This window comes from Oncorhynchus mykiss, chromosome 26, assembly GCF_057628025.1.
Source record: "Oncorhynchus mykiss isolate SJ-2025 chromosome 26, ASM5762802v1, whole genome shotgun sequence".
In the NCBI taxonomy this organism is placed as follows: Eukaryota; Metazoa; Chordata; class Actinopteri; order Salmoniformes; family Salmonidae; genus Oncorhynchus; species Oncorhynchus mykiss.
In genome coordinates, this window is record NC_143047.1 from 5,601,697 (window position 1) to 5,627,840 (window position 26,144).

At 42.1% G+C, this 26,144-nt stretch overlaps 1 protein-coding gene across 1 annotated transcript; it reads left to right on the top strand.

Annotated features, from left to right (window-relative positions):
* Nucleotides 1–461: 461 nt before the first annotated feature.
* Nucleotides 462–24,170, top strand: rlbp1a (retinaldehyde binding protein 1a). Its single transcript, XM_021585711.3, has 8 exons — nucleotides 462–1,071; nucleotides 2,973–3,013; nucleotides 5,818–5,946; nucleotides 9,619–9,823; nucleotides 14,073–14,251; nucleotides 17,633–17,791; nucleotides 18,959–19,069; nucleotides 23,114–24,170. The coding sequence occupies exons 2-8, from the start codon at nucleotides 3,005–3,007 to the stop codon at nucleotides 23,258–23,260; spliced, it is 939 nt and encodes a 312-aa protein (XP_021441386.1). The 5' UTR covers nucleotides 462–1,071; nucleotides 2,973–3,004; the 3' UTR covers nucleotides 23,261–24,170.
* The last annotated feature ends 1,974 nt before the right edge of the window (nucleotides 24,171–26,144 follow it).

The following is a 26,144-nucleotide window of genomic DNA, read 5'->3' on the forward strand; positions in this document are numbered from 1 at the left end:
ATTATTGTCCCAGACTTGTACACTTTGACAGAGGTTGTTTGCATACAGTAGGTGCAAGTCCCAACAACAGTTATGTAAAACTCAATGACTGAAGTTAAGATTCTAAGTTACCACCCTGGGCCAATACCCTCTCTCTTGACATAGGGGTTGTGTGCTCTTATAGCACTGTGGCATGCCAGGAGATGGTCCGTGTGGAACATTAAGTTGCTTACGTTCTCCTTGCAGCAGTCAGCAAATAGTGTCTCTGGATTGTCCTTGAGGAACTTATTTTATTTCCCTTACTTATTCCTTGCAGTGTTATTTTTAATATCCATGGAGTATTGTATTGTAATGACCTCTGGACAGGGATAAGCCATTTGGGGTTCAAAGGCCTCTGCATTTGGGGGGGGGGGGGGGGGGGGGGGCGCTGTGAAACTCTCCTGACATTGTTTTGGCTCAAGAGTTTTCACACATCTGACTTCACACTTCAGTGCTAATTGAAGGTACCTCCAGGTCGGTTCTGTCCTAGCAGCTTGGTACTGTAGTGCAGTATACATTTATTTAGATTTATATAACAAAATTACCTAAGGATTATTCTGTTACATTTTTGCTTCAGAAGTAGGTTCAGACTGAACATTTCTCACTCAATTTTATGTTGGATGGTATCTCTAGGTTCTGCATGTTTCTTCTGCAGGTTTTGGTTTGTTAAACGTTTTGTCTTAATAGTTGTTGGTAGTAATAGTCCATTCCGGTAATTGTGTTCAAAACTAAGGTTTTAGGTATGGAAGTTTGATTTGGATTGAAGGTTTTAATGTTGAGGTTAGTATCCTGTATAAGTCCTTGTGAAAAAATTCTAGTTGATCGACATTTATCCAACTCTAATTCTATTTTCTTTTGCGGAAGAACTCAGGAGTCTCTCGCTCTCTCTCGCTCTCTCGCTCTCATTATGTCACAGTAATGTAGTGTGACAGGTTAATCCAATCACTCCTCTCTCACTCCGACATGCCTTATCCTCTACCACCCGGTCTCTCTCGCTCATTTTCTTACTCACTCCATCCCTGCCTGTGCAGCAACCGGACCCCCATCCCCAAGGTAAGGCTTGTACTGTCTCTGTTCAGGAGAAAAGAGACAATACACTTTATTTAGTGTGCTGCTGGTACCTGCATAGGTTATACAGTACAGTCAGAAAAAGGGTTCTTCAGCTGCCCCCACGGGATAATCCTTTTGGGTTCCATATAGAACCCTCTGTGGAAAGTGTTCTACATACAACCCGAAGGGTTCTACCTGGAACAGAAAATATGTATCCTATGGGGTCAACTGAAGTACTATTTAAAGTTCAGGATAAAAACCTTTTTTTCTAGGAGTGTACAAATCGCTTGCTAAAACACATTCATAGAGGTTGCTTTGGTTTACTTCCTGGCTGTGTCTGTAAAGAACTTTAAATGGTCTCTTTTTATTTGTTCACTCTTAGAAAAACCAAACACGGTTATTTGGCTGTCCCCATTGGAGAACCCTTTGAATGACCCCTTTTAGTTGTAGGTAGAACCTCTTTGGGTTCCATGTGGAGCCCTTTCCACAGAGGGTTCTACATGGAACCCGAAAGAGTTCTACCTGCAACCAAAAGGGTTCTACTTGGAACCAAAAAGGGTTATCCTATGGGGACAGCCACAGAACCCTTTTGGAACCCTTTTTTCTAAGAGTGTTCAGATGAAACATGTGTTGTGTTGACTTCGTGGTTATGATGATGATACAATCTAAAAAGTTGTGAAGAGCTTGTTTCACTGTTTCAAAAGACAGGCGTTTAGGTCTGATTCTGTTTGTAGTGATGCTGGAGTGATGCGAAAAGCTGCCATCAAGGCAAAGGGTGGCTACTTTGAAGAATCTCAAACATAAAATATATTTGGATTTAACTTTTTTGGTTACTACATGATTCCATATGTGTTATTTCCTAGTTTTGATGTCTTCACTATTATTCTACAATGTAGAAAATAGTAAAAATAAAGAAAAATCCTTGAATGGGTAGGTGTGTCCAAACTTGTCTGGATACTGTATGTTAAAATAAAAAAGTGTGCCCAATATTTGAGTTTTAAGAAAAGTCAAATGCAAATCTAGCTGTAATGCACACAGTGATGTGCTCTCTTCTTAAAATTGTGTTATGTTAAGTGCTGTGTTATGTCTTTGTTATGTGGATGATAGAGGAAGTAGCTTTACTTTACTAAATCTTTTCTTATAGTCAGATGCTTCAGTGATGCATCATTTTCAGTTTTTTTTCCAGAGAGCTTTGACCACCACGTTTGTAATGCAATGTGAAAAAAATGTCAAAAATACATGGTAATATGTCAATAATACAGTTTGTATTACACGTATGTTGTATGTATAAATACATGGTAATATGTCAATAATACAGTTTGTATTACACGTATTTTGTATGTATAAATACATGGTAATATGTCAATAATACAGTTTGTATTACACGTATTTTGTATGTATAAATACATGGTAATATGTCAATAATACAGTTTGTATTACACGTATTTTGTATGTATAAATACATGGTAATATGTCAATAATACAGTTTGTATTACACGTATTTTGTATGTATAAATACATGGTAATATGTCAATAATACAGTTTTTATTACACGTATTTTGTATGTATAAATACATGGCAGATTACAGAACTGATTGGAAAACATTTTCTGATTCAGAGTGGTGTTCCCAGTGCCTCCTCATTGTAGCCCTGTAGTTAAGAGAAGATGCATGAAATAGGATTATCTTACCCCAGGATCTTTCTTCCTTTCAGCACTTAACTTTACTGTTGTTTTCATGTGAAAGGGGCCGAATGTATCAAGCTTCTCAGAGTAGGAGTGCTGATCTACGATTGTTGTATTGAACAACAAAAAAATGATTAGATGGGTTTTCTGGGAGCACAGTAATTCAAGTGTTCTGGAGAGTAAGCCAATGTATTCTCTGTTCCAACTCTTTTCTTTTCAGCGTCAGTGAAACTGCTGCAAGACCCTGTGACAATGGCTGCTGTAAGTTGATTTAGTAACTATTCAAAAGGTTACAAGCCTGGATGCCAGTCTGTTTATACTTTAGCCAACTAGTGAACTATTCTAAAGGCTTTTATAGCTAGAGTGGCAGTCTACTTCTGGCTTAACCAGTGCAACGGTGTTGTATCGAGGTGTTTGGGTTGCCAACAAGAGTTGTTTCCCACTGGACAGCAGTTGCTTCCCACCGGGCACCTGTGCCAAATGTCTAGAGTGGTAGCTAAAGTGGCCAATTTTGAGAAATAACTTGTAATATTGGTAGTAAACATCTGGATGTTACCATAATATAGTCTTGGGCTCCCGAGTGGCGCAGTGGTCTAAGGCAATGCATTTCAGTGCTACAGACCCTAGTTCGATTCCAGGCTGTATCACAATCGCCCGTGATTGGGAGTCCCATAGGGCGGTGCACAATTGGCCCAGTGTCATTAGAGTTTGGCCGGGGTAGGCGGTCATTGTAAATAAGAATTTGTTCTTAACTGACTTGCCTAGTTAAATAAAGGTAATTGGGGAGAGTTTGCGCTGCAAGCCGGCCACACAACACGGGACGCCGTGTCCTTCACCTGGAGCCAATATCAGGCCAGGATAATGGCTAAAGCACGTTCATAGTATTGATTTTCACTGAAAATGTACAACTATGTCTACTTTTTTGTAAAAAAAAACAACAAATGTATCTGATAAAAATGGAATGATTCTGAACACTTTCCCAAGTCCCAACTTCGGCAGGCAAGTTTCAAATTCTCGCTGAAGTTTCAAGCCACAACCATAAACTAGCTAGCTGGGAAGGTCTCATCAGGACGATTGACTGAACTGAATCCGTTCCTCTACACTCGACTCTCAGCTGCGCGACATAAGTCATCAATTTGGGCACCAGACGTGTTTGTATATCCTCCCCCTTTCGGGGTACAAATGAATGTCACTGTACGTTGTTCGTTAACTCTGTTGTTGTAAAATATGCAGGATCTGGCATGGGCTACTCCTAATCTAAGAGGTGGCTTTAACAGCCCTCTGTCATACCCTGATCTGTTTCACCTGTCTTTGTCTTGTCTCCACCCCCACAAGGTGTCTCCCATCTCTCCTCATTATCCTCTGTGTATTTATACCTGTCTTCTCTGTTTGTCTGTTGCCAGTGCATTTTGTTTGTCAAGCCTACCAGAGGTGTTCCCCTTGCTCCTGTTTGTTTCTAGTTCCTGTTTTCTGGGTTTAGACCATTCTGCCTGCCCTGACCCTGAGCCTGCCTGTCGTCCTGTACCTTGTCTCACCACACTTAATTGACCTCTGCCTGCCCTGACCCTGAGAGTGCATGCCGTTCTGTTCAACTTCTCCCTCAACCACGATCGAACCCCGGGGGGGGTAACCGGATGTTTGTGCCTGATGCTGTCTGCTCCTCGGGTCCTGGAGTAGGCCCACTCCTCCAGGCTTGCCTGCCACCCGGGCTCCCATCGGACCCTGGCCTTTGTGTGACGACACTTTTGGTGGCCTACCATTGTCCCGGACGTCCCTGCGTTTGTCACAGCCTGTCCGGTCTGTGCGCAGAACAAGACTCCTCGGCTAGCTCCGGCTGGTCTTCTTCAACCACTGCCAGTCCCTTACCATCCCTAGTCTCACACATCCCTGGACTTTGTCACAGGTCTTCCTCCACCATCTTGACAGTAGTGGACTGGTTTTCCAAAGCCACCCACTTCATTCCTCTCCCCAAACCATCTGCCAAAGAGACAGCCCAGCTCATGGTGCAGAACATCTGCCGGACATGGTCTCCGACCGGGGTCCTCAGTTCTCGTCCCGGTTCTGGAAGGCCATCTGCACACTCATTGGGTCATCCCTTCCTTGCTCTACCACGGGTCTCTTGCCCTTTGAGCATTCCCTCTTCCAGAAGGAAGAGGTTGGCATAACTTCGGTCCAGATGTTTGTCCGCTGCTGTCGTCGTACCTGGAAGAGATCCCGGTAGAGAGCCCGGTAGACTCTAGGTATCGACGACAAGCGGACCGCCACCGGACCCCGGCTCCCCAGTATCGTCTCGGGCAGAAGGTATGGCTGTCCACCCGGGATTTGCCCCTTCAGGTGGAGTAAAGCAAATTGTTATTGGCTCTTTGCCCATCTCTAAGGTCATTAGCCCCTCTGCTGCTGCCCCGTACCCTCCGTATACATCCCACTTTTCATGTGTCAAAGTCAAACCCATGTCTCACAGCCCTTTGTCTCCTGACCTCTCTCTGCCCTTGACCTGTCGTTTTGCCTGCCCCCTGTTACTTCGACACTGTCTGCATCTGGGTCTTCCCTAAAACATAATACCTTCCCTGTAATCATGTGAGGCAGATTAAACACTCCATTCACTCACTGGTCTGGATTATTTGTGGTCTGTCCCTGGGATGTAGTGCAGGGGGATTTGTGTGTATGTGTTTGTGTCTTCGCTTGAATGTTTGTTTGTATCTGCTGATGTGAATTTCTCAAATGTTTTTGTCTGCACCTGCAGTTTGTCCGTAGACATTGAGATTCACCCTGTATTGACATGAATTGAAAAAGAACTGAGCCCAAACACTCTCTTACAGGGTGAGGTTTCCCATTCCAATTACCTTTCCATGAATTAAGTAAAGAAATGAAGCATTTTTAAGTATTCAAATATGGCCACCAAAATACAACAGCAAAGATTCAATAATGTTACTTTCACCGATTTTTAAATCATGTTGGATCAATGATTACACAAGGAAGGGAGGTAATAAGGACGGAGGAAAGGAATGAAGGAATTCAAACAGGTTCTTCTATCAGTGAAACCCTGATTGTGTCCATCTGTCTAGACCGGAACGTTCCGTATGGTGTCGGAGGAGGAGCAGGCCATGAGGTCCAAGCTGGAGCATCTGACTGTGAAGGACCACGGGCCTGTGTTTGGACCCTGTCCCAAACTGCCTGTACACACAATACAGAAGGTACTAACTATAACACCTTAAATCCTTGTTGTTTATGACATTTTAAATCCTTATAAAATATGTATTATAAAAAATTATGTATTGCCAGTTTTTATTAGGTCTAATACCGCGTCGGACACCCCTTTGCCTCCAGAACAGTCTGAATTTTTTGGGGCATGGAGACATTGCTCAATTGGTATCAAGGGATCTAACGTGTGCCAGGAAAACATTCCCCACACCATTACACCACCGGCACCACTCTGTACCATTGAAACTAGGCAGGATGGGGCCATAAACTCATGCTGCAGACGCCAAATCCTGACTCTGCCATGATGCTACAGAAACCAGGATTTGTCGGACCAGGCGACGTTTTTCCACTCCTCAATTGTCCAGTGTTGGTGATCTCATGCCCACTAAAGCCGTTTCATCTTGTTTTTAGCTGAAAGGAGTAGAAGCCGGTGTGGTTGCATATTGCAATAGCCCATCTGTGACAAGGACCGATGAGTTGTGCGTTCCGAGATGTCATTGTACACACCACTGTTATACTACACCCTTATTTGCCTGTTTGTGGCCCGCCTCTTAGCTTGCAAGATTCTTGCCATTCTCCTTCGACCTCTCTCATCAATGAGCTGTTTTCACCCACAGGACTGCCGCAGACTGGATATTTTTTGTTTGTCGCACCAGTCTCGTTAAACCCTAGACACTGTCATGCGTGAAAAGCCCAGGAGGCTGGCCATTTCTGAGATACTGGAACCAGCGTGCCTGGCACCGACAAATATACCACTCTCAAAGTCGCTGCCTGCTTTATATAGCAAGCCACGGCCACATGACTCAGTCTGTAGGAGTGAACCATTTTCACGAACGGCGTGGTGTACCTAATAAACTGGCCACTGAGTGTATGTAATCAATGTTAGCACTATCATTACCCGTGATTGTGGTTGGTGACAGGTTATGTCTCGCTAAGGCAGCAATATAGAATTGTTGAATGCCGAAACAATTACAGCTAAAAGTCTTATCTCTCTGTCAGTAAGGACACTGTCATCTTTTTTCTTGCCAATTGAGGGTGCTTTCACACTTTCAGTCCATTTCAGACATTTTTTGTGAACTCAGTGCAGTTCTCTTAATTTTTTGTGCAGTGTGAATTCTGCAAAGTAACTTAGATCTCTCAAAAGAGCCCACGAAGCGAATAAAAGAGGTGGTCTGAGTTGGTTTGCTTGAATTCGGCAGTTTTTTCGGGCAATGTGAACACAAAGCTCTCCGGGATTGCTTGGCATTATTCCTGCACCACACACTAGGCTAAAGCGACACTGTTTCTCCTTCCATAACCCATCACGTTGGTGCCACAAAAGAGAGTAGATGATGAGCAGGTTCACAAAAAAAGTGCTGTTTTTAAGTACTGGTTAGTGATTGTCAAGGATGCACAGAAATTACTGACACAATTTTCAGATTTTAGTTTGCAATATGTGATCTATAGGCTAAGAGCTTCATAAGCTGTTTATTCAATTGTGGGCTTTCAGTAGTGTGAGAAAATCACAACAGAGGGTACAAAATCAATCTTAGCTCTTAAAGGAGCAGTAGCCTACATTGGGTGTACAATTTTCAATTACATTATTATTAAATCTGCAGTTATTCTTCTGCTATTTATTCTGTTACCAATAATATTTACATGTTAATATTACCTTGTGATTATAATTATTATGTTTAATCTTTTGACTAAATGCAATCTATTAGCTTCCAAAATGAAAGTAGGTATATATACAGTGGGGCGAAAAAGTATTTAGTCAGCTACCAATTGTGCACGTTCTTCCACTTAAAAAGATGAGAGAGGCCTGTCATTTTCATCATAGGTACACTTCAACTATGACAGACAAAATGAGAAAAAAAATCCTAGAAAATTATATTGTAGGATTTTTTATGAATTTATTTGCAAATTATGGTAGAAAACTTTTGTTATTGACCAAATACTTATTTATCTCAATACTTTGTTATATACCCTTTGTTGGCAATGACAGAGGTCAAACGTTTTCTGTAAGTCTTCACAAGGTTTTCACACACTGTTGCTGGTATTTTGGCCCATTCCTCCTTGCAGATCTCCTCTAGAGCAGTGATGTTTTGGGGCTGTTGCTGGGCAACACAGACTTTCAACTCCCTCCAAAGATTTTCTATGGGGTTGAGATCTGGAGACTGGCTAGGCCACTCCAGGACCTTGAAATGCTTCTTACGAACCACTCCTTCGTTGCCCGGGCGGTGTGTTTGGGATGCTTGTCATGCTGAAAGACCCAGCCACGTTTCATCTTCAATGCCCTTGCTGATGGAAGGAGGTTTTCACACAAAATCTCACAATACATGGCCCCATTCATTCTTTCCTGGTCGTCCTGGTCCCTTTGCAGAAAAACAGCCCCAAAGCATGATGTTTCCACCCCCATGCTTCACAGTAGGTATGGTGTTCTTTGGATGCAACTCAGCATTCTTTGTCCTCCAAGCATGACGAGTTGAGTTTTTACCAAAAAGTTATATTTTGGTTTCATCTGACCATATGACATTCTCCCAATCTTCTTCTGGATCATCCAAATGCTCTCTAGCAAACTTCAGATGGGCCTGGACATGTACTGGCTTAAGCAGGGGGACACGTCTGGCACTGCAGGATTTGAGTCCCTGGCGGCGTAGTGTGTTACTGATGGTAGGCTTTGTTACTTTGGTCCCAGCTCTCTGCAGGTCATTCACTAGGTCCCCCCGTGTGGTTCTGGGATTTTTGCTCATCGTTCTTGGCATCATTTTGACCCCACGGGGTGAGATCTTGCGTGGAGCCCCAGATCGAGGGAGATTATCAGTGGTCTTGTATGTCTTCCATTTCCTAATAATTGCTCCCACAGTTGATTTCTTCAAACCAAGCTGCTTACCTATTGCAGATTCAGTCTTCCCAGCCTGGTGCAGGTCTACAATTTTGTTTCTGGTGTCCTTTGACAGCTCTTTGGTCTTGGCCATAGTGGAGTTTGGAGTGTGACTGAGGTTGTGGACAGGTGTCTTTTATAATGATAACAAGTTCAAACAGGTGCCATTAATACAGGTAACGAGTGGAGGACAGAGGAGCATCTTAAAGAAGAAGTTACAGGTCTGTGAGAGCCAGAAATCATGCATGTTTGTAGGTGACCAAATACTTATTTTCCACAATAATTTGCAAATAAATTCATTAAAAATCCTACAATGTGATTTTCTGGATTTTTTTTTCTCATTTTGTCTGTCATAGTTGAAGTGTACCTATGATGAAAATTACAGGCCTCTCTCATCTTTTTTAAATGGGAGAACTTGCACAATTGGTGGCTGACTAAATACTTTTTTGCCCCACTGTAGCTGTCCGATAACACGGAATCGCTTGTCCTGCACTTCGTAAAAACCCAGAGAGCATAAAGTGAATTTTGGAAAAAGATCTTGGTTCCTTCCTTAACATAGCAACATAAATGTAAAGAGGACTCAGACCACAAAATGGGTGAAGTAAGCTTTCAAGAGAGTCCTCATTCAATGGAGAGGGCAGTGTGATAACAAAGAGAACTGAGTTCTTTAGCTTTTTTTACCCCAGAGTTCACTTTAAAGAGGACTGAGATCGGTTCTTTTAAAGAGGACGATATGTGAAAACATCCTGAGCAAGAGTCGCGTCTATTCCTTCCAAATGAGATTCACTCGTGTCTCTTCCAGGCGAAGGATGAACTCAATGAGACGGAGGAAAGTCGAGTGTCATCTCTGAAGGAGCTTAGGGCCATGATGAAAGAAAAGGCGGGAGATGGGGATGACCTGGCTAAGACGGTGCAGGAGCGCTTCGGGGACAAACCCGACTCCCTGCTGCTCCGCTTCATCAGAGCCCGCAAGTTTGACGTTGCCAGAGCCCACGAGCTCCTGAAGGGTGAGTGGGAGAGGCTATAGTAGGTGTAGAGTTGCAAAAATATCAGTAACTTTCACAAAATTCTCAAGTTTTCCATTAATACTGGACGATATTCTGCTGATTTCTTCCTGATTCTGGAATCTTCCAATCAGGATTTCTGGAAAAACTGCGTAAGAGGTAGAGAGGTTGAGTACTCTGTGTACACTCTCAGAAAAAAGGGTTCCAAAAGGGTTATTCGGCTGTCCCCATAGGAAAACCTTTTTTGGTTCCACGTAGAACCCTTTTGGGTTCCATGTAGAACCCTCTGTGGAAAGAGTCCTACCTGGAACCAAAAATGGTTGTTCAAAGGGTCCTCCTATGGGAACAGCCCGAAGAACCCTTTTAGGTTCTGGATAGCTTGTATATTTCTAAGGGATACATGTTTTCTGCATTATGCTCCTTTTCTCATTGGCCGGAAAGATCAGACTAGCTAAATCCATCCATCAGGAGTGAATTGGCCAATTGGGCTGGTCCATTTTCAGCCCAGTGGGCCTGTCTGACTTGATCATTATTTGGCAAATAATGGAGGCCTCAAGCACAAAAATTGTCTGGTGTGGGAGCTTCAAAGGAAAAAATGCCATCCATCCACCCACCCACATCTATCTGTGAATCTCTCCCTCCCATCATCCATCCACTCACTTACCAACCCATCCATCCATTAATTCAAGGTGTGGTAAATTATCAGTAAATGAATCAAAGAATTGTAGAGAAGAATATTGGGAAGACATCATATGAAGTGTTGTCATCATCTTCATCCATCCTGTCTGAATGCCCCTGTTCAGATTAACATCTCTCTGTCCAAACACAGCATACTGTACCTCTGGTCTCCCATGTTTTCTCTGCCATAAACGTTGTGCAAAAGATTGAGTAATTTAGGGCCAAATATATATTTTTTGCACTGTCTTGAGTCTCTGAATCCTGTTCATCACTAGGACAGAGAGACGGCTGTTAATTAATTGTAGACTTAGTTGTTTTCAAAGTCTCCCGGACAAAGGAGCTTTTTTATACACAAATAGGGCAGAAAGTCTGTTAAGCCGATACGCATCCAATGTTTTGCTGGGAACAGAGACAGGCTGTGCTTTCATCCCTCTTCCTCTCTTTCACGCACACACACAGACGTGCACACACACACACACACCTGGCTATAAACATGCTACGGAGATACATGCAAATAAACATGTCTCTTACAGTGGACTGGGTTAAGGAAGTGAAATAGTTGTAACTTTTGTTGCATTATACTATGATTATGTAACAAACACATTCTTTCATTGTGGGTTCAATGTGAAAGAGGAATGCACTTGTTTCTGGGGTTAATTGGTGGTCCAGTATAAAGGGATTGGCGAGGCACACACACACCGTGAGGTTAATTGGTTCTGCAGTATGAAGGGGCTAGGGCAGGAGAGAAGCAGAGAAACACTGGTGTTATTGTCTTTGCTCACCATGTGAAAGCACAGCGACAAATGTTTACAATTGCAAACTGTCCTAAATACTAGTGGTGGAGCGTACCCTGCTTTTAGTTGAGTCAAATGCATCAGCGAGGGTCGAACTCTGTATACAGAGCCCACAGCACACTCGCCCTCCATGCACTTTACACATTTAGATGTAAAGGTGCCTGAAAGAACCTTTTGGGTTGCCACACCGGCGGAACCTTTCTAGTTCAAAAAGGTTCCTTGGGGAAGCCCTCTGAAAAAGGTATTTGAGGAACCCCTGTGTAAAGGTTCAAAACGGAACATTTTTGTGATGGGAGGGGTTACATTTTGAACCTTTTTAATAATATATTATAGAGGTGGCAGTCGAGGCTTTACCGTCAAATCAAAGGGCACTCCTTCGATATAAAGTTTGATATTTTTTGTTTTATATTTATTCTTTTTTATGAAAATGAAAACGTGTCCGTTTGTAACATTTCACAAGGTTGAAGTAATAACATGTTCAGTTACTTAAGACGTTGGCTTAGGTTGTGCCATTCGATTTCGAGAAAATGAACAACTAAGAAATCATGTTGGACTTTTTTCTCTGACTTCCCAAACCCCAAACCCCGCCCTGGTCTGTTTCGCAAGCGTTCCTATAAGTCGAGCGATGTTGTGCCTCTGGGTTTAGAAACTCTGTGATAATACAGTTCATGCGAAAATATTTGGATCTGGTAACAGGCCGACATTGGTAAAAAAAAATACTATTTGTATAGAAATGCAAATATTGTGATTTTAGAGCCACAAAGTACCAATAGCCTATGATTAAAGGGACTGTATCGGAACCTATTATTGGGCTCTCTCCATCATGTCACATGCAAAATGATCAGCTTTCTTATTAGCCTATTTCAATCGCAATTTTTACATGGCAGAGAGTAACAATTCCAGACAGAATAAACTTCAGTTTGTTGGCAAACTCCAAGATCCTATGATAACAGCCTATATGGTTTGTGCGGTTTTCCGAGACATTATAGTTTGACAGGTGCTGTTTGCAGTTAGAGCAAGAAAACAACAACTGATTTGATAAATTGATTCTTAAAACCAAGTACTCCACACATATTTTACATGAATGGACTACATCAAACTTTTTGGAAATGGCAAGTTTACTTTCTCATCCATGAATGCATCTCAAGTGCAAGTGCGCTGTTCAGCAACTCACGTCAGCAGGATGGGCTGCCTTTTCATTAGGAGGGAGGTCAATTTAAATATTACGTGGACACCTATACATTTGACAGCCAAGCACAAGATATCAGTGTAGCCTTTTATCATCTAGACATGATGTTGAAATATCTTCATGCCTAGAATAAAAACCTCCAGGCTTCCATCATAAGACTCAATTAAATGAAAGAAAAATGAATGCCTTTTCGAAACATCTTTGCTTTCTTTGTTAAATCTTACAATAAGCTGCTTTAAAAATCATGCAGACAATAGCAGATGAGCAACATCAATTTAGGGATATTGACTAATTGTCCTGTTGATGGCCAATCAGGTGTCAAGTCTTCAGATTGATTATAATGAATCTTTCCTTGATGGAGTCTGGGGAGATTCGGTGTGCTGCTGACAAGTTCGAGGGGATCGGCCAGAACAAACCACAGTGTCTTGCTAAAGGCAATTCCTATTCAACATATGCTGTTTGAGTCTACTTTTCAAATAAATATTGTAGGCCTAGTTGTATTATTGACAATTAGATTCTAGAGCAAATTGAAAGAAAATGAATTATTAAAGTTAAACACTTTTCTTTCGGTTTCTTAGTTTGTTCTAGGCTATTGAATATGTGCACGTTTTTATTTATTAATAAATATCTTAGTAGGCTTACAGATAGGCTAGTACATTTTTCAAGTAATCCACCCAACCCTTTTTTTATTCTGTCTACAGGGAAGGCAATGGAAGGAGCGCATGCAACTCAGATTATGTTTTTTGACAAAGAAATACACTATGTTTTTTGACAAAGAAATACCCCCTTTTGCCCTCAGAACAGCCTCAAGTTGTCTGGATGTCCTTTGGATGATGGACCACTCTTGACACACGGGAAACTGTTGAGCATGAAAAACCCAGCAGCATTGCAGTTGCCGTTGACACAAACCAGTGCACCTGGCCCCTACTACCATTAAAAAGCACTTAAATATTTTGTCTTGCCCATTCACCCTCTGAATGGCACACATACACAATCCTTGTCTTAATTGTCTCAAGGCTTAAAAATCCTTCTTTAACCTGTCTCCTCCCGTTCATCTACACTGATCGAAGTGGATTTAACAAGTGACATCAATAAGGGATGATAGCATTCACCTGGTCAGTCTATGACATGGAAAAAGCAGGTGTTCTTACTGTTTTGTATACACAGTGTAGTATAGAATCTTTTCAGACAGGTTTAAACAGCCAAGTAGGGGTGTCAGCCTTATGAACTGTACTGAATGAAGGGACTTCATTCAACTGAATTTGCGGGTGTTAGGAGTAGTTAAATCATTGACCCCATTCTGCTGGGGTTTTCAGTCAGGTTAATGTATTCACTAAGGTTAATGTATGAACTATTTAGGATTGACCTCATTGGTGCCAGTCTGTTGTATACAATGTAAGTCAACTTTGTGTTGCCTAAATTCCTCTGTCACTTCAAACTGGCTTCAAACTGGCTTCAAACTGACACCAATGGAGTAGACAAGCCCAAACAGATCTGGGAACTGGCTACATTGGTGTTGTTCGGGCAATGTTAATATGTGCTCTTCAAGAGGAACCTCATTGATTTCATATCTGTGGCTGTTTCTGCACAGGTTATGTGCGCTTTAGGAGGGACTACCCTGAGCTGTTTGAGAACCTAACCCCCGAGGCAGTCCGCAGCACCATTGAGGCAGGCTACCCTGTGGTCCTGCCCAGCAGGGACAAGTACGGCCGTGTAGTGCTCCTCTTCAACATCGAGAACTGGGACCTGGAGGAGGTCACCTTCGATGAGGTAGAGTATACAATCTACTGCTGCAAAATTCCAGAAACTTTCATTTTTTTTGTTTTTATTTTAGAAATCCCAATTGGAGGGAATCCTCCAACTAGGATTTCTGAAAATCCTGAGAACTTTAGGAAAGTTTGCTGAATTTTTGTAATCTTCATCCAAACCCAAAGAGCAGACTGGTTCTGTATGTTCTGTGTAGCCAATGTTGTCCTCAAGTCCCCAGCACCATCGAGGTGGGCTACCCAGGGACTATACAAACAGGCTGTCACTCAGACTACCACCAATGAGGACAATCATAAAGAGTTCATACTTTGGGCCTGAGAGAGGTGTTAAAGAAGATCTGGACTACCAGGAAAGCTTACCTCTCAAACTGAAAGCCAAAAGCAATGAGCTACTTAATTTAGCACACTGCAGTTTCTCTTAGGACAAACATCAAATCAAATTCTATTCGTCGCATACACATTTCTTAGCAGATGTTATTGCAGGTGTAGCGAAATGCTTGTGTTTCTAGCTACAACAGTGTAGTAGTATCTAACAATTCACAACAACACACACAAATCTAAAAGTAAAATAATGTAATTAAGAAATATATAAATATTAGGACGAGCAATGTTGGAGTGGCATTGACTAAAATACAGTAGAATAGAATACAGTATATACATATGAGATGAGTAAAGCAGTATGTAAAAATTATTAAAGTGATTCCATGTATATACATATTTTTATTTAACTAGGCAAGTCAGTTAAGAACTAATTATTATTTACAATTATGGCCTACCCCGGCCACAGCCGGATGTGATACAGCCTGGATTGTACCACTGAGATGCAGTGCCTTAGACTGCTGCGCCACTCGGGAGCCCAAGGGAAGCATATAAGGAAGGAGCCTATAAGATGTAGGGTTTTGTAACTGAGTGGTAAACCAGCTAGGGATGGCTATTTAACTGTCTGATGGCCTTGCGTTAGTAGCTCTCGGCCCCAGCTTTGACGCACCTGTACTGACATTGCCTTCTCGATTATAGCAGGGTGAACAGGCTGTGGCTTAGGTGGTTGATGTCCTTGATGATCTTTTTGGCCTTCCTGAGACATTGGGTGCTGTAGGTGTCCTGGAGGGCAGGCAGTGTGCCCCTGGTGATGCGTTCGTCATGGCTGAACAGGGAGTACAAGAGTGGGCTGAGCACGCACCCTTGTGGGCCCCTGTGTTGAGGATCAGCGAATTGGAGGTGTTGTTTCCTACCTTCACCACCTGGGGGAGGCCCGTCACGAAGTTCAGGACCCAGTTGCACAGGGCGGGGTTCAGACCCAAGGCCCCGAGCTTAATGATGAGATTGGAGGGTACTATGGTGTTGAAGGCTGAGCTGTCGTCAATGAACAGCATTCTCACGTAGGTATTCCTCTTGTCCAGATGGGATAGGGCAGTGCGATGGCGATTGCATCGTCTGTGGATCTATTGGGGCGGTAAGCAAATTGAAGTTGGTCTAGGGTGTCAGGTAAGGTAGAGGCAATATGATCCTTAACTAGCCTTTTAAAGCATTTCATGATGGCAGAAGTGAGTGCGATGGGGCAATTGGTCATTTAGTTCAGTTACCTTTGCCTTCTTGGGTACAGGAACAAAGATGGACATATTGAAGCAAGTGAGGACAGTAGACTGGGATAGGGAGATTGAATATGTCCATAAACTCTCCAGCCAGCTGGTCTGCACATGCTCTGAGGATGCGGCTAGGGATGCTGTCTGGGCCGGCACCCTTGCTAGGGTTAACACGCCTAAATGTCTTACTCACATCGGCCACAGAGAATGAGAGCCCACAGTCCTTGGGAGCGGGCCGCGTCTGTGGCAATGTGTTATGCTCAAAGTGGGAGAAGGTGTTTAGCTTGTACGGGAGCAAGATGTCGGTGTCCGTGACGTGGCTGGTTTTCCCTTTGTAATCCTTGATTGTCTGTAGACCCTGCCACATACATCTTGTGTCTGAGCCGTTGAATTGTGACTCCACTTTGTCTCTGCACTGACGTTTTGCCTGTTTGATTGCCTTACGGAGGGAATAACTACACTGTTTGTTTGTATTCGACCATATTCTCCGTCACCTGGCCATGGTTAAACGCACTTTCAGTTTTGCGCGAATGCTGCCATCTATCCATGGTTTCTGGTTTGGGTAGGTTTTAATAGTTACAGTGGGAACAACATCCCCTAAACACTTCCTGATGAACTCAGTCACTGTATCTGTGTATACGTCAGTGTTATTCTCAGAGGCTACCTGGAACATATCCCAGCCTGCAAGATCAAAATGATCTTGAAGCATGGATTCCGATTGGTCAGACCAGTGTTGAATAGAACCTAGCATGGGTACTTCCAGTTAGAGTTTCTGCCTATAGGAAGGGAGGAGCAAAATGGAGTGGTAATCTGATTTGCCGACGGGAGGGCCGGGGAGGGCCTTGTAGGCATTTTGAAAGGGGGAGTAGAAATGGTTGAGTGTTTTACCAGGGCGAGTAACTTCAGTAGCATTTTCCTCAAATTTGCTTTATTAAAATCCCCAGCTACAATAAATGCGGCCTCAGGATCTGTGGTTTAGAGTTTGCAGAAAGTCCAGTGTAGTTCCTTGAGGGCCATCATGGTATCGGCGTGAGGGGGAATATACACGGTTGTCACTATAACCCGAAGATAATTCTCTTGGGAGGTTATACGGTCTGCATTTGATTGAGGTATTCTCGGTCGGTGGACAAAAGGGCTTGAGTTTCTGTACGTTATCACAATCACACCACGAGTGGTTAATCATGAAACATACACCACCGCCCTTCTTCTTGCTGGAGAGTTCTTTATTCCCGTCTGTGCGATGTACTGAGAGAGCCATGATTCCGTGAATCAGTATGTTACAGTCCCTGTCTGTTTGAAAGGAGATCTTCGCCCTGAGCTCGTCTACTTTATTGTCCAGAGACTGAACATTAGCAAGTAATATACTCAGAAGCAGTGGATGGTGTGCACGCCTCCTGAGTCGGACTAGAAGTCCACTCTGAATGCCTCTTCTCCACCGGTGGTGTCTTGGAGTAGCCTCTGGGATAAGTTGAATTGCCAAGGGGGGTACTACCAAATAATCAAATCCGGGAAAGTCTTATTCCTGATTGTCATGCTGTTGAGTTACTGCCGAGTTACTTCTGATATCCAAAAGTTATTTCTGCCTGTATGTAATAACACAAAATGTAAGATGTAAGAAAAAGATAATAGATCATGTAAGAAATAAAACACAAAAAAACAAAATACTGCAAAGTTGCTTAGGAGCTAGAAGCAGAGCTGCCATGTCTGTCGGCACCATATTAGAGACTCATGAGACAATCAGCCTTATGAATTTCTCTCTCCTTTCTCCCTTTTCCCCCACTCTCTCTACCCCTCTGTAATAGACCCTGCGAGCATACTGTGTGATCCTGGAGAAGTTGTTGGAGAATGAGGAGACCCAGATCAATGGTTTTGTACTGATTGAGAACTTTAAGGGCTTCACCATGCAGCACGCCTCTGGCATCAAACCCACTGAGCTCAAGAAGATGGTGGACATGATGCAGGTCAGAGCAGCAACACACACAAATCAATAGACAATATCAGACTTAGAGGCAGCCTCACACAGAAAATAGTTATACCTACAGATTGTTAGTTCTAGGTGCTGTTCAGCAAGGCACAATGTAGAAAGACATTTCGCAACAAAAAACGAAAATGGGCATTTTTAATGGGACAGTTCAAGTGGTAACACTTTACTTGGCGATAACCATGTCATAATATGTCATAACAGCAGACATAACGTCTCATAACCTTTTATAATATGGTAATAACACTGTCCTTACACATATATTTAGACCTTTTGTGACATATGACACCCACATAAGTGTCAAAACCGACAAAACCTACCACACAAGGCAAAACGTTCCATTACACCATAGCCTTTGGGTCAAAAGTATGTTTTTTTGTTGATGACCATATTAAATTATCGTAATTGCGCACACATGGACGTCAGACATGAACCTACCCCAATGCTCTGTTGCTGTCATAAAGTGTATTTTCTACTAGTTATTAAAAATGTGATGAAAAAAACTGACTGTAAAGAACAACAACAAAGGATTTAAGAAACAAACGTTTAAACAAAAGGGAACTTCTTGGTAGGGAAAAAAACCGATTTGAATAAATGTGGGTTTTGACATTCTTATGTAGGTGTCATAACCATACATAAAATAATGCAATATATATGTCACAACACGTGTAAATATATGGGTCATGACAGTGTTATCACCATATGACAGGTTATGACAAGTTCCGTCAGCTATTATGACATGTTATGACACTGGGTGTCAAGTAAAGTGTTATCGTTCAAGTAGTGCCTATCGGTTTCAGTACATTAAAACAATTATAATAATGAATGCCTACTGAACAAGGCAAAGCCACTGGTCTGATTAGGGCCATCACTAGCATTCGTCCATTCTAAAATTACCATCTAGGAACTACTCAGATCTGATCAGACCAGACAGTCCAATGTGCAGTACGTGATCAGCCTAGCTGTCCCACTTCCCACTAACAAAAAATGAAGACCACTCAGTATGATCCCCGATAATATTTGTATTATGTGCTTTAGGATCCTTATTGGAATGTCTCTTTAGATGTGCTAAATGTGCATATTGCCTACGTGAGTCTGAGTTGAGTTGAGTCTGAGCCTGTGTTGGTCTCTGTTGTGTGCACTGCAGGACTCGTTCCCGGCCCGTTTCAAGGCAATCCATGTGACCCACCAGCCCTGGTACTTCACCACCACTTACAACGTGGTCAAACCATTCATGAAGAGCAAGCTGCTGGAGAGGGTAAGGAGGAGGAAGAGGTGGGGGAGGTGGAGGGTATAAATAGAGGTGCAAAGGGATAGTGGAAGAGGATGAGATGGAGGAAAAGGAGAATGGCAGAAGGGTAAAAGGAGGGAGAAGGGCAGCAACCCATGTGCCAGTCTGTTTTTATTTTTTATTTTAGCAAACACTTATCCAGAGCAACTTACAGGAGCAATTAGGGTTATGCTTTGCTAAAGAGCACATCGACATATTTTTCACCTTGTTGGCTCGAGGATTCGAACCAGCAACCTTTCAGTTACTGGCTCAATGCTATTAACTGCTTGGCTACCTGTTTCTCTTTCAGCCTCATCCATTCTCTTGTTTGGCAAGGTTTGTGCACTGTAGCTTAGATACCACAAGATGTCAGCATTAGGGAACATAAACAATGTATTTGGCGTAATAGTTTTTCTGTAGTTCCATACAGAATAATAATAATAATAAAAACAACAATGAAATAATAATAATAAAAAAACATTGTCAGCAACAACAAAAAATAAATACTGCTACAACTATTAATACAACTAATAAAACAAAGTGTATACATATTACATGGTGATGTTTCTAATAGTTAAACATTTGAAAAAGGGCTTCCTTAAATTCACTGTGTGATTTAATGCCCTGATTTCTATAGGTAAATTATTCCAGTCAGTTGGGCCTTTGTATCTGAAAGATCTTACTCCAATCTCATGATGTACCTGTGGAATTTGTAATTGCTGCTGTTGTCAAAAGAAGTAGTGTGAGTCATGTATACTTACATTTCCGTGTATATAGTAAGGAAAACCTAAGTTGATGCATTTAAAAAGAAATTGGTACCAATCAGTGGCGGCCGCTAATTGGATGAATACCAGATGCGCGAGGTGGTTGGAGTTGTCAACAAAGCAGCATGGGGAAAATTAATACAAGTTTTCTAACTACCGGTAGTTTCTTTGAGAATATATATAAAGTGATTTGTGCATTTGATAACAACATAAATACAGCTATTTCACTTTTGTATGCAAAAAACTGAATGATCACTGCTTCACATGCTGCCACTGTTTTGAACAGATGAAATTATATTATTTAGAACGAGCTGCCAGCTGATGTCACTAACCCACGAGTTCACCAGGGAGAATGCAACAAGCATGCAAAAGTGAAAACCCATTATCTAAGTCGGGATAGCTAGCTAACATGTCACAAAGGATGATGCTCTAACCAGTTATTAACTTTAATTCTGAAATAACTTCATATTTCCAAGTTAGTCAGATATTAGTTTAGGAAGACTTGAAATTGGCATGGGAGCTACCTAGCTAGCAAGCTACCAGCTAGCTATAGCTGTTAAATATAGCTAGCTGCTTATCAAAGGTAGATAACTACTTAGACCAAAAAATCTTCAATGTTTCTCAAAATTACTGTAGCTGGCTAATTTAATTGGATCATTATTTGTGATACACAAGGTTTTATGCTGTTTTAGTCCACACGTCGCCCTTTGACCTACAATAGAACCTGATGAACAACATGGGGGGAAACAATCAAATTGTCCATGCTTTTTTGTCCTACCAGATCCGCGATGAGAAGGTTCTAGCTAGTGTATTCCTCTGTCCTTCAACTCTTGTTCGATTATAGTTGGGTGGTTTATTAGGTGCACATGCTCCCATGACTGTTATGATCATTTATTTACAATTAACTGTTTGCTTTAGGGCCATCTGTACCTAATAGAGCAGATCTAGTCTCACTTGTAGAAGTAAGCCGCATGGCACAAGCAACTCATTGGGAGACTAGAGCAGACCCAGAAGTTCTGGCTGAATTGATACGTATTTGAATGCCGCAGGACGGTCCATTTACTTTGTGCTGTTAAAATTTATGCTATGAAATCCTGCCATGTCATTGAGGCAATGTTTCACACGGCCTCTGCATGCAGCTGCTGCTGGCAGCAACTGAGGGGCAGAGTAACTGAACTGCTTGTTTTTAACAAAATATATTTGAAACAGGAAAATGTACACATTTACCGCACTTCTATGAGCATTTAAAACATAATCCATGAAAATGTGTACATATATATATTATACTGTGTATACATATATTATACTGTGTATACATATATGTATATACACACACACACACTACCGGTCAAAAGTTTTAAAACACCTACTCATTCAAGGGTTTTTATTTATTTTTTTACTATTTTCTACATTTTAGAATAATAGTGACGACATCAAAACTATGAAACTACTATGAAATATTTTGATTTGTTTAACATCAAGAAAGTGTTAAACAATCTAAATATATTTTAGATTTGAGTTTCTTCAAAAAGCCACCCTTTGCCTTGACAGCTTTGCACACTCTTGGTGTTTTCCAACAGTCTTGAAGGAGTTCCCACATATGCTGAGCACTTGTTGGCTGCTTTTCCTTCACTCTGCGGTCCAACTCATCCCAAAACATCTCAATTTGGTTGAGGTCGGGGGATTGTGAAGGCCAGGTCATCTGATGCAGCATTCCATCACTCTCCTTCATGGTCAAATAGCCATTACACAGCCTGGAGGTGTGTTGGGTCATTGTCATGTTGAAAAACTAATTATAGTCCCTTTAAGCCCAAACCAGATGGGATGGCGTATCGCTGCAGAGTGCTGTGGTAGCCATGCTGGTTAAGTGTGCCTTGAATTCTAAATAAATCACAGACAGTGTCACCAGCAAAGCACCCCTACACCATAACACCTCCTCATCCATGCTTTATGGTAGGAAATACACATGCGGAGATTACCCGTTCACCCACACCGCATCTCACAAAGACACGGCGGTTGGAACCAGAAATATCCAATTTCGACTCCAGACCAAAGGACACATTTCCACCGGTCTAATGTCCATTGCTCGTGTTCCTTGGCCCATGCAAGTATCTTTTCTCATTGGTGTCCTTTATTAGTGGATTCTTTGCAGCAATTCGACCATGAAGGCCTGTTTCACACAGTCTCCTCTGAACAGTTGATGTTGACATGTCTGTTTCTTGAACTCTATGAAGCATTTATTTGGGCTGCAATTTCTGAGGTCAGGGCATTGTGATGGCCACTCCAATACCTTGACTTTGTTGTCCTTAAGCCATTTTGCCACAACTTTGGAAGTATGCTTGGGGTCATTGTCCATTTGGAAGACCCATTTGCAAACAAGCTTTAACTTCCTGACTGATGTCTTGAGATGTTGCTTCAATATATCCACATAATTATCCTACCTCATGATGCCATCTATTTAGTGAAGTGCACCAGTCCCTCCTGCAGCAAGGCACCCCCACAACATGATTCTGCCACCCCTGTGCTTTCCGGTTGGGATGGTGTTCCTCGGCTTGCAAGCCTCCCCCTTTTTCCTCCAAACATAACGATGGTCATTATGGCCAAAGAGACCCTTGATGAAAACTTGCTCCAGATTACTCAGGACCTCAGACTGGGGCCAAGGTTCATCTTCCAACAGGACAATGACCCCAAGCACACTGCCAAAGCAACGCAGGATTGGCTTCGGGACAAGTCTCTGAATGTTCTTGAGTGGCCCAGCCAGAGCCTGGAATTGAACCCGATCGAACATCTCTGGAGAGCCCTGAAAATAGCTGTGCAGCGACGCTCCCCATCCAACCTAAATTTCAGTCTGTACCAGAGCAAAGGATTTATCGAGGCAATTCTTATTAAATTCACTTAAGATTATACATATATTTGACCAATACATTGAATTAACAGTGGTGATGATATTGTTTATGGAGTCTACTAAATGTAAACAATCATCAATGACTTTTTCTCTTGTAGTTATTTTAATAAATAAACCTTCAATATCGAAAGGGATAATCTCTAGTGAAATCTTCATAGAAAGTAATTAATTGAGGATATAGGTTGCTACTGCCCCACCTCAAGTGCACCTATCAATTCTAGATAATATGTAACCCTGGATTTTTTACTCAGTGTCTGAAATTTTGGTATTCAACCATGTCTCTGAAATGGTTAATTATGAACATATTGTGCACCTACCTTTTCCTCTCCTCTAATTTTGGTCTGTGGCTCCTCCTCTTGGCAGGTCTTTGTTCACGGTGATGAGTTGGATGGCTACCTGAATGATTTTGACGCTGACATCCTGCCTGCAGACTTCGACGGGAAAGCTCCCCTCACTGACTGCAAGGCCATCGCTACTAAACTGTTTGGGTCCGAGGACACAGCGCTCTAACACCTTACTGTCACATTATGAAGCAAGGCTGGATCAGTGAGGCAGATCAGAGAGGCAGAATAGGTGGGGTTGACATTTCTACCATGTTGCCTACAAGGGTATTCAGTTCGATCAGCTCTTCAAGTGGGCATCAAGATGAGTGTGTTGGGTTTAGTGGTTGATTTGCGACTGGGCAATAGGAACACAAGCGAGAAAGAATAGGAAGGTTGAATAGAGGACATGGACAGTAAAGTACATCATATGAATTGTTTTTTACGGCACAGAAAAGTGTAGCTCCTCCATATACAGAAGTTAACTTTTGAATATGCACAGGGAACAAGACGGTCCCTACTGTATGTAAGAGCACAGAGAATGGCATTTGGTGATGAGATGACCCAACAGCTTATTACTGTAGTCTGAGGTGAATTTGGTGTTCTTTGCCTTAAAGGTTACTTTCACTGTGACTTTACTAGAGGAGCCTATTGCCTAGCCTGAGATTGCTAAAAAAATAAAACATATTAGATATGTATAGAATTTAGTAATACAAGAATGATAAAATAATATATTTCAGTTAAGCTAGTTGGCTATTAAGAATATAATAGATGGTCTAAGAACAAATCATATGCAAATATGTACATTCCTTAACATAGTGCCATTGCTTAACTCCCCTGTTCACATTACATTTTGTGTATACCGAAGTGTCTGTATACTATGGGAACTCCTATGGTGTGCTTAGCTAGGATTGCAGAGAGAGTATAGTAGACGGTTGATGTCAAAAAGTGATTGATTTTCCTGTGTCAGAGTGTTTGACCTTTTAAGGACATCCTGTCCGGATGTTCTCATGTTGTTTAGTGTGTGCTTATGTAACTTGATACTGCAGCTGTCTCTTTGAAGTAAAGCACGTTTGAAATAAAAAGTAATGGGCTGGTGATTGATGTGTTGTGTAGTGACCTTGCTGAACTTAAGGAAATTTGAAACAGTTGGGTAATTTTTGCAGTGAACTTAAGGAACTGCTGTGTAGTGAGCTTGTGACCCCTTGTAGAATGAAAAAGTAATTTGAGGGTAGGTCTGCTGATTATAAGTAAGTGTTAGACTTCTCCTGTGAACACTACGAGCGACAAGAAACTTCAGAGATAAACCACAAACTATAGAAAACATGTCTCCTAGACTAATTCTAGGTGTGATGTGTCCTTCATGTCTGGGCCACAATGACAAAACCATTGATGCCATTCTTTGTGATGCACCTGATTGTTTTAAAGGTGGGATTGATATGAGTGAAGGCCATATGGGTTACATTTTCCAACCAGATTATTAATTAAACAGTGAAGATTTTTATACACAGCTGCCTCAACACCCCTTTTCAGCCAATAACCGGGAGTTTGTGTCCTGAGATTCACGAGAGAAAGAGCAAGTCTTACCTTGAGCAAATGTCAGATTAAACAGGCCCTGAGTAGAACATCCCTATACGCATTGGAAGAGGAAGTCTGCGGGTGAGATGATTTGAAGCCATAAGAATCCTTTCAGTAGCGTATAGTCCACAATCCAAAATCACAATTTTAGATTGTTCTGAATTCAACTGCACAAATGCCACCAAATCTGAAAGTTCGTATGTATTTTCAAAAGCTTGCACAGAGGTCAACTATTTTGTGCCTGTCTTTAGCTTCAAGCGGCGAGATTTGTTTAAAGTGCCTGGTTTGATTAAACAAGTGCAACAGTTTTTTTCCATTATTGTGAACATATACGAAGATGGTCCCTTCTGTCCTCAAAACAAAACTTGGGCTTAGCGGAAGAAGGTTGATCTATCATTGAAAAGAAAATATATGAAACCTTGAAGGTCATGGAGAGTGTCACGTCTACTCCCGCTCCTCCCCTCTGGCGTTCGACGTCGCAGGGATACTAACCACTGGTTCTGGGATCCATCATTACGCACACCTGCAGATCATTGTGATACTCACCTGACCTCCATTACGTTCCTGGACCTGCGGAGTGCTAACAATCTCATCCGGATCTGGGAGGGGTGTGAGTGGAAGATGGCATTTAGCACAATGTCTGGTCACTATGAGTACCTGGTGATGCCATTTGGCTTAGCCAATGCTCCATCAGTGTTCCAGGCATTTGTTAACGAGGTGTTCAGGGACATGATCGGACGCCAGGTGGTTGTGTATATCGATGACATCCTGATCTACTTGGCTACCCTGAGGGTCACAACACTCACGTTCGAGCAGTCCTGGAACGCCTCCTGGCTAATCACCTGTTCTTCAAGGCTGAGAAATGCCAATTTCACCAGAGGGCTGTCTCCTTCTTCGGCTACCAAATCAGCCCGCAGTGTGTGAGGATGGATGACAAGGTAGATGCAGTCAGGTCATGGCCAGTCCCAACCACCATAAAGGGGTTACAACGGGTAATGTTATGTGAATATATTCACGCAACATCTCAAGACATCAGTCAGGAAGTTAAAGCTTGGTCGCAAATGGGTCTTCCAAATGGACATTGACCCCAAGCATACTTCCAAAGTTATGGCAAAATGGCTTAAGGACAACAAAGTGAAGGTATTGGAGTGGCCATCACAAAGCCCTGACCTCAATCCCAGAGAGAATTTGTGGGCAGAACTGAAAAAGCGTGTGCGAGCAAGGAGGCCTACAAACTTGACTCAGTTACATCAGCTCTGTCAGGAGGAATGGGCCAAAATTCATCCAAGTTATTGTGGTAAGCTTGTGGAAGGCTACCCAAACCGTTTGACCCAAGTTAAACAATTTAAAGACAGTGTTACCAAATACTAATTGAGTGTATGTAAACTTCTGACCCACTGGGAATGTGATGAAAGAAATAAAAGCTTAAATAAATCTCTCTCTACTATTATTCTTACATTTCACATTCTTAAAATAAAGTGGTGATCCTAACTGAC